Source organism: Rhyacophila brunnea, unplaced genomic scaffold (genome assembly GCF_057557595.1).
Source record: "Rhyacophila brunnea isolate RB1 unplaced genomic scaffold, BYU_Rbru_1.0 scaffold_1, whole genome shotgun sequence".
Taxonomy (NCBI): Eukaryota; Metazoa; Arthropoda; class Insecta; order Trichoptera; family Rhyacophilidae; genus Rhyacophila; species Rhyacophila brunnea.
Genome location: NW_028232751.1, coordinates 23200239 through 23217688, shown reverse-complemented (window position 1 = coordinate 23217688; position 17450 = coordinate 23200239). Strand labels below are relative to the sequence as shown.

General features: G+C 31.0%; 1 protein-coding gene across 6 annotated transcripts in view; it reads right to left on the bottom strand.

Annotated features, from left to right (window-relative positions):
- Positions 1–16070: 16070 nt before the first annotated feature.
- Positions 16071–17450, bottom strand: part of Rdl (Resistant to dieldrin) — a 105112-nt gene continuing 103732 nt past the window's right edge. For all 6 annotated transcript variants that reach the window (XM_085942287.1, XM_085942249.1, XM_085942271.1 and 3 more), the window contains exon 10: positions 16071–16782. In XM_085942287.1, the coding sequence (XP_085798413.1) occupies positions 16618–16782 (165 nt within the window). In that variant the 3' untranslated portion in view covers positions 16071–16617. The remainder of the gene's footprint in view (positions 16783–17450) is intronic.

Here is a 17450-nt window from a genome sequence, read left to right as displayed (position 1 = left end):
GTCGGTCTCTTCTGCTTTTGAAACACTTTTGCCTGTTATCGCTGTTTCTAATCCTGGTGTCCTAATGAATTTTAATTTACATGCGCCTGTCAATTACCTACGTGGTCGCAGCCATGATTTATTCTGGATTGGAACCGCTTCCTCGTGTCAAGCTTATCAGGCACTATTAGCGAGGGGTGCAAGATTAGTAAATGCGCTCCCTAAAGACATAGACATTTTCAATGATGTACTTTGCATTTTGTTTTTGAAACTGTATTTTTCTGTATAAAATTGTATGTTTTTTTTTTCAAAAATTATGTTTTTCTGTATTAAATTGTACTTAATTTGGTATTATTATTATTATTATCATTGTTATTATATTTTTTTTCTATATCTCTTCTCTCTTGTGAGGATAATGTTTGACTTATAATGTAAATCTCATGTTGTGTACGTCTTGAATTTAGATTTGTTATGTCCACAATGTTTATAATATAATTTTAGAGTCTGTTATTTATGATTAGGCAATTGTTCGACTGGTTGCGGATAAGATTTCATCATCATCATCATCAGGGGCGCGACAACCCGGTGTGGGTCCTGGCCTCCTCCAACAGCTCCCTCCACCTGTCCCTATCCAGTGTGGCCGCTTTCCAATTTGGTACCCCCAGAATATGGCAGATAAAATTTAGCTCTTTCAAAATGAAAAATGGGTTTAAAGCGTGAATTAGATGAACATAAATGTGTTGTTGACCCGCAGGCAGTGTGTTATTCATAATGTGACCAGACATCCCGTTTTCAGGCAGCGTGTCCCGGTGTCGCCGAACACAGCTTTGGAACGCCAAAATGTCCCGTTTTCGAAAAGAAAGAAACTTGTGACCAAGATACAGAAATATTTAATGAATATTCACATTTTACAACGTTTTTCTTAGGTCGTATTTTTATTTGTCCGGTACAAACCTTGCAATCGATTTTTAACTAACTTTCCGAATAGCTAGACATTTGAAACTTTTATTGTCAGAACACGATGCCAATCCATTTTTTAAATTCTTTCAGCCATCTTTAAGTAGAATTAAATTAATTTTTAGTTAATTCTGTTTTGTATGAAAAGTTATTTCGATACCATTATTGGTTGCTAGGGAGTCCTAGCAACTAAATTATTAAATAATATATACGTGCGTTACCATGGAAATCAATATGAAATGACATTTCATTATTCAGTATTTCTATCAAGTACAAAATTTTTTGATTGTTTAAGCTAGTCTCGTCAAGTTTATATGATTCAAAAGAAAATTTAAAAACGTTGTATATAAAAAGTTCTTTTTATCTTGTTATTATTCCTAATTATTACATTATACCGCAAAAAGTGTCTGAATGGAACACTGGGAATGTTTCAACCGAAAGTCGTTGGGTGGAGTTGTTCAAACACTTCGCGCCAATAATTTGGATCACAAAAATTTTCGTACTTATAATTAATGAATATATTATTTTATGTCTGCCCGGCACTAATGCACCAGTAGAAAGGGTCTTCCCGCTTATGAATAATAGGCCATCCATGGACTGAAACCGTATGCGGTTTCGAACCGTGTGCCATACTAAGCTTATCTTTTCTGTTCATGGAAATATATTTTCACAAAGTATATTATAAGCATCTGATCGTATCCGTTTATACCATACACTTACACTTACAAATTTAGTGAAAATATATTTTCATGAACACAAATCATAAGTTTAGTATGGCACACGGATTTAAACCGCATACGGTTTCAGTCCATGGATGGCCTCTAAGTTGTAGACGAGTGAAAAAACACAGTTGAAATGTCATTATAAAAGTAAATGCGAAAAAATCCTGCTTAGAATTTCATTCGTTTTTGAAATCAACACCAGATATACCTACTTACTAAATTTGTTCTTCAGAAAATGTAACATCAGATAAATTTTCATGTATCATACCTGTGTGTACTTTTCATTATTTTATAAAATAATATGTAGGAATATGTAGGATAATACGTACCTACTTTTTTTTAGGTGTCCCGATTTGGGAGAAAAAATAAATGGTCACGTTAGTTATGCATCAAATAACGCAGATGTCCGCACTTATGTGAAACAAGAATTTACCGAAGATTACGGTTGCAGTTTCGAGGTAAGAATTTTTAAATTGATTAATTATTATATTATTTACAAATACGTTTATTACTAGATGTCAGCCACAATAAACACAAGAAATCTTGCACATGTGTGATTAATACGAGGGTGGGTCAATAAGTCCTTAGAAAAGCCGACAGGTGGCGCGACTAGTACTGTAAGCGGTTTGTTTTCATGCAGCGGCACTACCGATTCAGTATGCTGCGAAGTTTCAATCAGATTGGTCGGGTTGTTGTGTGTTTCTCGTACATTTAAAAAAAAATTGCTTGTGGAAAATGGAAAAATGGAAAATGGAGAAAATTGAGTTTAGAGCTGTTATTAAACATTTTAATATAAAAGGGTTAACAGCAAAGGAAATAAAAAATGAGTTGGATTTAGTTCACGGCATATCTGCTCCTTCACTTGCAACTATTTATAACTGGTTAAATTAAAATTAAACGTGGTCGTACATCAACAAAGGATGAACCACGCTCAGGACGTCCTGTAGAGGTGACTACACCAGAAATGATCAATAAAATCCACGATATGGTGTTAAGTGACCGAAGATTAAAGTTGAATGAGATAATTGAGGTTACAGGGATCTCAAAAGGTAGCGTCATTTCTATTTTACATGACAAATTGGGCATGAAAAAAATTTCTGCAAGATGGGTGCCGCGTTTGCTCACAGTCGACAATAAACGCAATAGGGTGGTGGCCTCTAAAGCCCTGTTGTCGCTCATGCAACGCAATCCGGATGAATTTTTTCATCGCTTTGTGACTGTAGGTGAAACATGGATACACCACTATACTCCCGAGACGAAAGAACAGTCAAAGCAGTGGATTGCGAAAGGCGAACCATGTCCAAAGAAGGCGAAAACCGTAAAATCAGCTGGTAAGGTTATGGCTACTGTATTTTGGGATGCACGTAGAATTATTTTCGTTGACTATTTGGAAAAAGGAAAAACAATAACAGGGGATTATTATGCATCTTTATTGGACCAGCTAAAAAACAAAATTGAAGAAAAACGGCCTCATTTAAACAGGAAAAAAATCCTCTTTCATCAGGACAATGCCCGTGTTCACACATGTTTACGATCAATGGCTAAAATTGAAGAATTGAAGTTCGAATTGGTCGACCACCCACCGTATTCGCCAGATTTAGCCCCCAGTGACTTTTTCCTTTTCCCAAACTTAAAAAAATGACTAAGTGGACAACGTTTTTTTTCAAATGAAGAAGTCATCGATCGGACAAATGCTTATTTTGAGGACCTTCCGAAAACTTATTTTTCTGACGGTTTAAAAAAAATTGAGAAACGTCTAACCAAGTGTATTGAGCTCCAAGGAGATTATGTTGAGAAATAAAAAAAAAATACAAAAATAAAAACTGTTTTAATGCTTTTTTCTAAGGAATTATTGACCCACCCTCGTATAAAAATGCACGCTCGATGGAAATGTTCGAAGCATTTCAAGAGATGCTCTGCCTACCTAAATTATGTCATTGCCAATCATTGTAGGTAGGTGCTGTCTGGCACTCCTAAAGAGTAGGTATATTAATATAAATATTACTGATTGAAAGCTACAACAAATTATAATCTTAAACAGTCTACGATAGAATATTATTCTGTTGTAGTGTGTCTGTGACGCGGTAAGATCTTTGTTTTGGCTAAAAAGTATGGCCACGGCACGCCACAAAATTAACGTAAGTATATAAATTTAGACGACTATCTCTAGGCGACTGAGTATAAAAACGGAAAAATATTCTCCTATTTATAAAATATCTAAAATTGTGTATGGTTTAATTTTAGATATTTAATAAATAAATGAAAAATGGATTTTAATTTATTATCTAATATGACTAGGATTTAGGGTTTAATTGAATTATTAAAATAAAAATAGTGCGCCTCGGGGTTTGAACTACCGACCTCTCGCTTAGGAGGTGAGCGCCATGGCTTTATGCCTCATACAGACAATAATTTATTGTAATTGTATGGTTTAATGGCATAATTTTAGATGTAATAAATAAATGAAAAATGAATGTTGACTATTATCTAATATGACTTGGATTTAAGGCGATGTCTTTGCCAAAATAACACATAAAATGTGACTTTCACGTCATTTATTTATATTTAAAGGCATCTACCATGAATTTCTAAAAATCTGTTACTAAAAACTTTGGTCAATTCCAACCAGATGGCAGTAAGTTACCATAATAAATAATTATAAATAAGTTATCAGTGGAATGGAATATTGCTAGACAAAGATTCATTTACATAATATTATTTAATAAGGAAATAATATTATATTCTACTGTAATATTATTATATATATATATGTATATTCAAATATTTATTATTTTTTTTAAATAAGTACACTATTTTATTATATCGTATTGATGATTTAATGATTAAAAAAAAATGTAAATCAATTTGTTTTTTTTTAACATACTTGCCAACTTCTTTTTTCATTTTGAAGAGAAATTTAGAATACAAAAGGCCACTATCGACCGATAAAGTGATAGTATTTATTACAATTATGTGTTGAGGCATCAGATATAATTATTATTATAATAAGTCAGTCATCTAATCAGTCAAAACTGTCTCTCGCTCGCTCTAAATTTTATCACACCCAAGAGAGGTGCTGTTAAAATATAGCACTTATTGCAACAATTACAACCTAGGTACTTATTGTAATTGTTACAATAAGTGCTAATAGTTCGAAATTTAGCTTTTAACATATATACTTATTGTAAAAATTACAACTAACTATTATTGAAGTACCAATACTTCGATACAAACCTTCCTTAGAGAGCGTCTTGCCCTTGCGTATCCTTACCCGTTGGGTATTTCCTGTGCTTAATTACTTACTTTCATAATACTACACTTTTATTCTCTCTCGTTTAGTCTTCATTAGTCTCTCCTATAAAAGTTCAGTTTTGTCCCTTCGAAGGTTTTAAAGTCTGAAAAAAATATGACATTTAAAAAAAATTGAGTGTAATATTCTATTCTAGAACCTAGAATAAATGGTAGAACTATTGCTGGGCACCAGACCTATATCAGACGATGCTACGAAGAATAATTCTGTACATATTTGACTCTCTACGTCATGTTATATAATATTATGTACAAACTTTGTTGTTGAATTAATCAGTCATGATGATTTTCATTTGTCTTGGTTAAAATTAATTTAAATAGTTAGTAAATTGTTATTCTACCCATATAAAACCTTAACTCCATATAAGATGGTTAGAATTTTATATATAAAATCTCATATATTTACAACTGGTAGTTCATTCACATAATATAATCGGTTTGGTCCACTTAGGACTTAAAAGGACATTACCAACAGTTATTTAAACAGGATTTTTTTTAATCAGAGAATTATGGTTATTATTAATTTCGTAATGTAGTATTATGAATATTTTTGAATGTAGTAAAAAATAAATAATTTTGAAAAATATTGATACCTACTAGCAATAATATTGATTAAATTATTAATAATAGTAGCCGTGCGGCTTAACCGTTGGACTATCATGTCGTGGGTCTCAGGTTAGAGTCCTGGGTCTGCCAAGTACACATATTGTTTTTCAATTTGTGTGTGAGTCAGGGTATGGACCTAATAGGTTGAGCAAGTGGCTGACATCCATTTCTCGTAAAAAACAAAAATCTGTTAATACAAACCTCTACTCTGTAGAGGCCCATATGATCCTATTAGGATCGGACATGATCGGAAAAATTATTTATATTGATTTTAGAAAAGTGTAGAGTGAAAGGAGTAAAAATGTATTTTGCCGAGTAGGAAAGTGTTATATGTAAGGGTTAGGTTAGGGGTGGGTATATAACAAAAACTAATATTGTAATTTTCCATTATTTTTATTCAGGTTAAAAATTGTCTGTATTATGTCTGATTACATTGTACATTAGGAAGAGGAAAATAAAACTAATCAATTAATTATGTAATATGGTATATTTTAACTCTTATTATTTTAATTATCATGTTCCTATAGTTTTTAATGCATTGTTTCATTTCATAATTACAACATTATAATTACAATTTTCACAGTGTCGTTACGTCACTGGGCTATGCTTTTTGTTTAAATGAATTTAGAATATTTGAATGTGTTTATCAATAAGCACCCCATGATCTTATCACGCCCCAACCATCATCACTACAAATGTCATTAAACCTGTCTGTGTTTGAATTGTTTCGCCTTAGTTCTTAACATGCTATAAGTAAAAACTTCTTTATAATTACTTTTTGGAAGAATTTGAGAAATTACTACATGAGAGTATAAAATATCGACAACTCTTTACAATAATTAAACCATTCTGGTGTTGAGCGGCGTTCAGTAAAGAAACGGTCATCAACAATCACTAGAATATTTTTCTATACAAAAATATCCACCTTTACATATCGGTTTGCACTAGTTGTCTGATTGTTGACGCCTACAACATGAAACACTGACAGCCTGTTTAATTTATTTTTTAACATAAATGTCCTTATATTTCTATAGACAATATTACATTAGTATATAAATTAGTAATCCAAAAGTGTTCGTAATATAATAATTATTTTTGATGGATGTGTTTATCTTAGAAAATATCTATAAAAACGTTAATAGTGCTGAGCATTGAGGTGTCGAAATAATAAATTATAATATAATGCTCTGTCTATATACAGTTAACAAATTATTGTATACATCTAAAAAAATCCCACAAGAATTTCACACTATCAAAATATTACACCGAGAACACAAATGGACTCATGAGTAAACTTTTATAAAAATCTGCTGTGTTTGATATTTAATATTGTGAATTTCAAGGCATTGTTGTTACATAAAACATGTGAAAAGGCAAAGCAGAAATTTGTACCTTTGCTTAGCATATCTAATATTATTGAAATTATTTCATGTCACTGACCATTAAAGGCCATTTAGAATATTAAGGTGAAACATCAGGGGGATGTTTCTGGTGTTTTTTATTTGTACAATATCGAACTGATATTTATGAGGTAAATAAAATAGCATGGGACCTATTAGAATCACTACAATAACTGAAAGGCAGTTTGATATAAACTGCATAAATAAAAATTTGATTATAACAATAATTATATATACGTATTTATTATATTAACAGATTCTATGTAGAATCTGCGTGGAAAAGGGTTGACGGATGTATTAAGATTTGTTTGTCTTTTAAACATAAGGCTATCCCTGGCTTCCTATATCTATAATTCTAATATGTTTCTGTATTTCAATATATGATATATAAATTATGTAAATTTTTTTAATCTGACGAATAAGATTACTTTACCAAGAAGACGAAGCACTGATAAAGCACTGGTATTAACGACACAACACACTTTTGATTGTTAGCAAGATAATTTATTAAGAACCATTTTATTTATTAAACATCAGCTTTATTACTCCACCCCGAACGAGAGATTTTATATATAATATTACATTTTCCATTACTATGAAACAGGTAACTACCTAACATATATTTTTGTATTATTAAAACAAACATTATTGCATGATTGTATTTGTCAAAACGTTGGTTATAGGTAATACTCATAAATCTCTCGCTAAAAGAAAATATTTCGTTATCCTTTATTAAGGGTATATCGAAGGGGAATGGGACAATTGGACGCCGCACTATCGTAGACATGTATACATAACGTAGACGAGGAATTTTAATCAGTTTCTATCTACTACTTAGTAGTTTTAATTCATTTTACTCTTAAGATATTGTTTTTTTTATTGCGGATTGAGAATTACCATGCCTAAGGCTTTATACAAAATAAAAAAAACTTTTTTTTCGTTGGAACTTAAAGATATGCACGATTAAATCATTATTTGCGTGTGCATATTTAAATTCTCACCAACTATTAAGTCATAATCTTTAATAAGTAATTATCTTTCCGACCATGTCCGATCCTAATAGGATCATAATATGGGCCTCCACAGAGTAGAGGTTTGTATTAACAGATTTGGTTTTTTACGAGAAATGGATGTCAGCCACTTGCTCAACCTATTAGGTCCATACTCTGACCCACACAAATTGAAAAACAATATGTGTACTTTCCAGACCCAGGATTCGAACCTGGGACCCACGACGTGATAGTCCAACGCTTAAGCCGCGCGGCCACCGTGGGCGTTAAATAATAATATTAAATATCTATAAGTACCTAACGTCTATTTAATTTTGAATTGCGTGGCGTCCAGTTGTCCCGGCGCCAAATCGTCCTAGACCCTATCGAAGGATGTGCACGAATTGTGTATCGCCGATTACTAAATGGTTCAACCAATTTTTTTTATGTGTCGTCTCTCTATCGTTTAATGATATTGCTCATTGAATATGGTGTGATCTCACATGTATAATACATCGGACAGTCAAATACACAACTACTGAGTACTCATTACGGAATATATATATATATATTCACTTGCTCACTTAATTGTACTAGTTATTACATATATTTTTTATTCTGAAATGAGGTTGATCGCCAGATCGGCTCACTTCAAACACAGACAATATTCCTAATAACAATTTGTACTAAGCGTCAAGAAACGATACAAAATCAGGCGATATAGTCAAGTATTTACTTAGTTCCACCTAGTTGGCAATCACTATTAATCCGCCTTACAATTATGTTACAACGTGCGTGATTGTAATTAAATGGGAATACAATAAAACTTATATGAACACATCGCATGCAGCTGGTAAGTTAAGTTTAGTATATTTTTTTTATATAAAAGAACACTGTAAGAGTGATAACTGCATCGATGTATTTATCAGGTCCACTAATAATTATTTTAACTAAAATAATGTTTATTTGATTTACCGTGATCTACAACATACATAGACTAATTGTTTTTTTTTTGGGAAAGAAATATAAAACAAACAGCGATTCAAAAAAAAAAAAAATGTTTCAGCTTTCGCGATTATCCTCGTTTGGTTAGTGTTACTTTATTAATACGCCTCGTGTTCGGAGCTATATTATCCGCCGTACGCATCATACAAATTAATTGACTCAATTCTCTGACCAAGATCGGAACCGGGCGAATTTCCGAGAGATAATTTTAATAAAGCTACTTCAGTAAGATTTGTAAAGGTGGTTAAACCTAATAAACACTTCCAGGCCACAAAAAGTGCGCAATATATTATGCCGATAATTATACCACGTAATTATTTTATTTGAATATATAAATAATTATTAGCGATTTAGTCGATTGAAAATTATTAATAAGACGTACTCGTTTACTGATTGACAATGTGACTGAGGTTTATTTATATAATTATATTGCGTTCACAAAAGGCGATAAGATTAATCTCGTAAATATTTTAATTTATTACAGATGTCACATTATCACGTACTTGATTGTTTAAAATCGTTAGTCCGTGGGAAAGTAATAATACTGCAACAATGGAATAATATGGTACCTACTAAATATATTAATAATTGTGGCTGTAAAATGCGGTGTTAGCAGTTTAAACGCACCTTCAGTCGGTTATATTATTTCATAAGATAAAAAACGTTTACGATATTAAAGGAGTGCTGAAGTAAAAAAGGGAATAACGTTGGATTAAATAAACGTTTATTATTGACCAATTCGATAATATTATTTACGTGCTTTCATGTAATTTAGTATTGCTCTATATGGTTTCTTAAAATATTAAAACTGTTATTTTTGCCGTTACTTTTATGTGCCTAAGTTTAAGTACTTAAATGCTCACTAGTACCGAATTGTAAATACATTATTTGAAACTCAATTTATATTGTACGTAAATGAGTTATCATAGGTTGGTCTCAGCTGCGCGTTTCACGTTATCAGCCAAACGTATGTCTCCCTAAACTGTCTATTTTATCTAGACATCAGTAATTAAAAGTCCTTTTCATCTAGATTTTAGTAAGAAATATTCGTGAATCACATATGTTGGCATCATAATAAAGACGAAACAGTCAGACATCGTGTTGAGCAACGAGCTGTGATATCACAGCTTTTGAATGTGTTGGAATTATTGTTTGTTTGTAGGAGTCAGATGTTTCTTTAGAAAATATCAACTATGGCTAGACTAATTATATGATTATATCCTTTATACGGTATAACGAGGTTAGGTGCATTGTATGATATCCCGAGCAACGGCTTGCATGACTTTCGCAGTGGCGTCGCGACGCCACGGGACACTGGTCAGAGTGTCCGCGAGGAGTGAGACTACCCGTTGAAGGTCTCGCTAGGGATTGTTTGCATTATAATAAGTTTAGCCGAAGACGGTCCGATAAAGCTTTGAATATAGAAAACATTAAAATTATTATCGGTTTTATTTTAATTTCTACTCCATTTACATTTTTCCAGTTAGAATGTTGACACATCCGTTCGTATCAGATCGATCAGTATGAGATGTTATTTTCTGTACACTTAAAATTAACTTGGGTACATAAGGTAAGTATATATAGAGGATAGTAATACATTTGTTTCTTCTACGTATGCCTATCTATAATACTTTTCCTTATAATAATTACCTATTCAATTTTCCTTACATATTTATATTATTTCATTTATATTAAATATCAGTTTAGAATTTCGTGTTTGTCACGTAGAAGAAGTCGACTGAGGTAGACAGTATTTGCGCGCAATTTTTGTACGTTTAGCATTTAAACTGATGAAAACGTCCAACGTATGAAAGGGATTAGAATATTGCCCGACGACATAATTAAGTGAAGTGAAATTGGAAAGTTGGGACAGTGCAAGCTTTACTGGTAAAAAAGTAGAATAGTTAAAGCATGGTTTATATGAAACGGTCGACCTGTCGACCTCTTCTTAGCGCAACCATATCCTACCTATGTTATATTTATATTAATTTATAATATGACAATGAACTCGAATTCATTTTATGCAAATTACATTACAGAGGATAGGATAATATTGTTAAAATTACTCAAAGAAAGATTTATTTTTAATTATTCAGAGTAGGGGCATTGCTGTCAAGATGGACCGTTCGTTAAAGGTTGTTTTACAAATAAAAAGATGCACCTATATCCTTCTATACAACGATGTGTTCGACACTTGAGGCTTTTTTAAAACCTTTCTAAACTTTCTGACTGTTATTAACGAATCGTATCACACTATCATAACATAATAAAACATGCTTCATCTTCATAATTGTATAAAATTTTGATTAAAAAGATTTATAGTTAAACTTAACATTACAGTTTGGCAAATAAAGTGGTTCGATAAAAATATATAGACAAACCATAAAGTGGATATTATGATGTTTAGTTGAGGCAAGTCCAAAAGCGAACCATCACTATGGCGACGGGGCCATGGTCTCTCATGGCCACTCTAAATATACATTTAGGGAAACTCATGTTGTGTTGCAAATTAATGAATTCGGTTAACGCCATCGTCCGCAATATTTTTCTATGTATTAGTGGAGACTCTAGCTAGATATAGAAATGGATATCATAGAAATGTGGTGCATTTATTTTTTTCTAATATTTCTATTCGTGATGATATACACCAGTACGTTGGTACAAACAACTATTCGTTACGTTTGTGACATAGTAATTAAGGTACTTATGTTGTATATAATAATAATAATAATAATGTGTATAAAGGGGGAGTGACTTTGAAATTAATTATTTATCTTCGACATGTTTTTGTTCCATTTCAATGAAGTTACACTTGGGTCTTTAAGTTAGGGGCGAGAGAACCGGTCCGAAGCGAGCGGCTCGCGGTCGATCGCTACACCGCACAATTTCGGAACATTTTTTTTATTTTTTCGCAATGATTTTTAATGAGATGATATTATTTACAAAAGTGAATTTTAATCATGTTATTCGCCCTAACTAGGTTTGAAATAGAATACATATGTGTGAACGCACACGCTCACACACTTATTATACGCATTATTATCAACTAAAATATTAATTTAAATATATATAATTACACAAAGTTTTATATTTGTTTTATCTAAGCCTGTGTGAATACATATATTTTCAAGAATTTTAATGTGATTTAATACATTTAATAAGTGTGTCTACATATATTTATTATTTATTCATGTATATGTATATTTATCATCATTCAGATATATAATAGTATAAAACTCTTCGTAGTATTTAAGAATATTTACAATTTTCGAGGGTATATAAACTAAACTTTAAAATCGACAATGAATAGAATGATATTCTGTATGGTTTTATAAAAAGTAAAAGTTGCTTAACAATTCAAAACTATAATTTTTTTTAAATAATTATCTACAACCTCTAGAAGTACATTCATGTAGTACACATGGAAACTAAAGGGCTCAAATTTAATAGACTCAGAATAAATAATGGTCTTGTTTTTTATTTATTTTTTTGTATTTTTACAGATACAAGGCCATTGCATATTATATTCTATACATATATTCAAAATTTCTAATTATTACAGGTACACGCAAAAAAACTTAGTTTACCGCCATTTTAAATTCATATTGATCGACTTTTTTACAATAATTATTAGTATTTTTTTTGGCGTAGTATGACAAATAAATATGACAATAATGCAAAATATTATTTTACACAATATTTCATCTCGATCGTTAGATTTCCATTATGTAATACATTCATGTACGTCAAATATATATATATATTAATATTATGTATAAAGTATAAATAGCTATAGGATGGAAGATATTATATATGATCAGTTTTTTAATTTTAATAATACGGTATACATTTTTATGCATACATTCCATCGACTTGTATTATTTTTTGTTCGAATGATATATATGCATAAGCATGTAATATATTTTCATTTTTAAATAATGATTTCTACTTATACATTTATATATAACGTGAAATATAATCATGTTGGTTTGACGTCAAACATTATTAATATTTTGTAAATAGTTCATTTATGTCTGCACGTAGACGGAGAACAGTAAAATAAACGTATTGTATGTAAATGAGCGAGTGTTCTCGACTACGAAGATATATAATATATATAATATATAAGTAACTTGTGATTTTTTGAACTTCTAATTACGCCGCAACTAAATTTGTGGTATTAATCATAAAATTTTAGTGGAAGAGTCTTGTCATATTGCATGCACATAGGAATATAAGTGTAGGTTACATCAAACACAGAAATGTTTAAGTTTTCATTAAAGGATTTTAGAATATTTTACGATACAATTTGTATCTATGCCTTATTTGCAGGGTTGTGTCACAGTGTTTCCACTAGCAGTCTTTGAGTTCGTTTTGACCTCACTGGCGATGGATAAGTGGCTTACCGGACAATGGGGCAGGCGCTGGTACACCTGCTGTTCAAAGGTTCGAGTCCAAGCTGCTGCACAAATAGTCGACAACTTGATGTCAATACCACCTGAGCAGCCCTTCCAATGCTCATGATCAACCCACGCACGACCACCATTGTCTACATGCTCCAACAGTCTGACCGACCATGCAATTACAATATAGTATAAGAGTAACAGTGCAGCTCAAAAACGCCTCCATTCTCATTACTCAAACGTAATAGAGGCGTTTCTGGGACTCACTCTACAAAAATGAATATCAAAACCACTAAAAACTCAGGGCGTAAATTTATGTAAATAAATTTAAAAATAAATCTTAAAAAATACAACTATCTATAACTTTTTAAAATATAGCTACGCGAAATATCTACATTTAATAATTTTTTTTTTTGATTAAATTGACACTTTGCTTAATTTCGCTAGATTAGTATTCTTACTGCAGTCGGTTTCAGCCGTATGGTCATCGTCAGTTTTGAGACCAAAATCGTCATCAGTAAAAATACAAAAAAAAAATGATAGTACAATATTTAAAACACAATAAAAATAATAAATGGAAGTATAAAAAACATAACACATGTAATATATTAATATTTCATGATAAATCTATAAATATTCTATGAACATAAGCAAAATCCTGTAAACCTACGATAACTTATTATAGAATTTAATATAGCAAATAAATATCTCTTAATATCACAAAAGAATGAGCCGATGAAGGCTTTGATTTAAAGCATCGGCGTCCGAGCACAGACTTAGTCTAATTAAAAAATTCAAAGTTCGATACTAGTATGAAAACTATTTATTTACAAGAACTTTTTCTCTAAAATATCGACATATTTCTGCGAGAAATAGATCGCGAGCCTGTGGTTTAGGACGCCGGCTTTTCTCGCTTGCTACTCCGCACTATATGCTAGGATAAAGGGTCTACAATAATAGGGGTGCACAACCTACTTATCGTGAGCCAATGGCAAATCACCTTTCAAAGACAGTTTTTTATTATTTCAATGGAATAACATTTAAGCCCCCCATTTCAATATTATTTTTATAAATTATCGACTTAAATATAATATGATAATATCTTAATTTAAAACTTTTAGCTAGATCTTTTATAACTAAAGTAAACAAGTAAATGTTTCCGAAAGAATTTTTTAAAAATATTTGAGACTAAATCACTCAAAATATAATAATATTTAAATGACGAGATAAATATTTTCACTTAGATTGACTAAAATGGTAATGTATTAACAACGAAATGTATCGTACTCGTATATAAGTATTATTATATTATTATACGTAGGTATGTATAAAATAAAATATCTTATGTAAAATGCACTATATATTAATAAACGGTTATATTATCAAGAACCGTCCATGCAATTGGCTTCAATGGTGCTGTATTAGAATAAACGGTTTTTAATTTAAATGATGAATGAAAATCAAACTTAAAAGCTTTCTTGCATCGAATTATTTTTTTATACTACTATCCACACAAAGAGCATTGAGCATAAAAATATTTTTAAAATAAAAAATATCTACATTACAAAATTACTTTCATAGATTGGTGCAAAAAGATTGGTATTATGGAGTTTTTTTTTTGTTATTTTGCCAGATTTATCACTAATGAAATTGTGCACCTCCTCTCCTACCTATCTACATGACAATGACAGATTTTCTCAACTTTTTGCTATGCAATTCTTATTACTGAAACATTCACGATACATTCCGCGATTTTTAACCATGCATACTTTATAAAGGTGTTAAAAACCCCCACCGATGAATATTTTTTTCCGTTTCTTTACATTTACGTCGCTATCATATACTCAGTCAAAACTGAAATGACTTAATTTAATAAAATCATTTTATTGCTTGTTAAATTGAATACAAGCACAGTGTATATATTATGAAATATTGAATACAATAATTCAGTAATTTGCACTTCTCAAAAAGTTAAGAATTTCCTTTACGCACTACAAAAATATGCCTGTCACACACGTGCTAGTGAATTTGTCGAACAGTGTTGAATTATTGATCGCATTGACTACTGGTATATATAATCGGCCACTTACAAACATGTTAATCACCATATATAGCAATAATTAAACATTGTGTAATAATAAATTATCGGTTGGTTATTTGAGAATATTTCAAAATTTAATATTATATAGTGTACAATTTACATAAAGAATATAAGTCAGAATATATTTTTATATAATACACCATTTATATAAATATAATGTATTATATTGAAACTATGTAGTAAATGTAAATGAGTAAGTTGGAGAAAAAAGACTAAAGTATTTGATGTAATAAATAATGCCAATTTTGACAAACGAGTCTTTGCATAATATACACATCACTACCCAAACAATAGTCATGCAAAAAACTTTAATAAAAGTCATTGAAGCTTTCACAAAAAAATATGAAGACATCACTTGACAAACAGATTGGCTTGTTGATAAAACATATTTAGATTACGATAATTAAAATATTTCTCAATAATCAACGGAAAATTAACGGACACATGTTAAAAATACCAGGCAAAAAAAATGATTTTAAATAAAGTTTATCGATTAATTTTTGAACTCTAGCATGTGTGTTTATGGCAAAGCATCTGTTAAATGGGGCTTTTTCTAACGCTAAGAATCTCCTTAAAAACCAAACAATGCCTTAAAAAATAATCAACACACAATACCGCTTTTTGGCTTATTGCTATTTTGTAATCGTTCATACTTGCTTGAAAAATTTAAAAGCCATTTATGTATAACTTAATATTGACCCTTAGAAATACATAATTTATTAAATTGGTTACATTATGATTAATTTTTCAATTGGAATACTTTATAAAATGTTTGTTATCATTTTTACGATACACGGTATATTATAAGTAGTGATGTTTTTGGAAAATTTGACGTCAAATCGTTCAATAGTTATAATACCCTATTGGTGAGTATGTTGATACATCTTTTTTGTATTTATAATGTTTTTTTTTTTAACTATTTGATTAATCATGAAGTCCATCCGGTGGTTCATTTTATATTACGATGGGTTAAGATTATAAAGCGATACTGTGTGTTAGTTACTTCTATACCGGTTTGTTTGAGTTACCATGATAAACTTGGCGAAGGCAAAAGACGGCCAAATAAGAGACACCTAACAATTCTACGAGCAGGCTTGCGGGTTGCGTGAGCATCAGAAGCGGTCCCCCGTTCGGGAGCCGGCGCCTCTACTTGTCCTCTTCCAGGAGTACCAGGTCGCTAGCCACCACGTCCGATACGTGGAGATAAATGATCCAGTACATCAGGTTGAAGCAGACGAAGCACACCGGGAACACAATGCGGGAATACTTGTCGATGTCCGACGGTGTGATGCCGAGTAACTTGTTGATGTCCTGAGATAAGATAAAGACTTATGACATATTTTCAAACATTTGGACAAAATATAAATGATCTAATATACTATGATAGATTTAAATTAATTAACCTCAATACAACTATATAACTTAAGTTTTGGACAGTGTACTTACTACAGTGTATAATATTAATGGAAAGTAATTAATTATTTTGTAATCACCAAAATTTAGTTATTCTCCTGATTATATTACGTATAGAAGAAAATAATGTAAGAGCATTACATCTAGTAGTAAAAAAACAATATATTATAATATCGAGTTACCTAGTTGTAAAAATGAGGTAAATCTACAGATACACAACGTGACAGTGAAGTAGGTATTCTCTAATTCAATATTACATATATGAGTGAATTTATATTTAATGAAATTTAGGTATACCGATACCTAAAGATTTACAAATTATACGTCATTTTTACGAGAATCACTGGCTTAATTTCATCCCTTATCTTATATTATCTACAAAATGATACTGACTCATGCCCATTAGTTCTTTATGTAATAATAAAAATCTTGTATATTTGACGTATTAAGTTTTTCTAAGTGTTTCTCGGGTTTTTCTCATGTGGAAAATATAATGCAGCGGACAATTATTAATATTTAAATATTGACACTGCTGATCGAAAATGTACTACGTCCCGATACGCTAC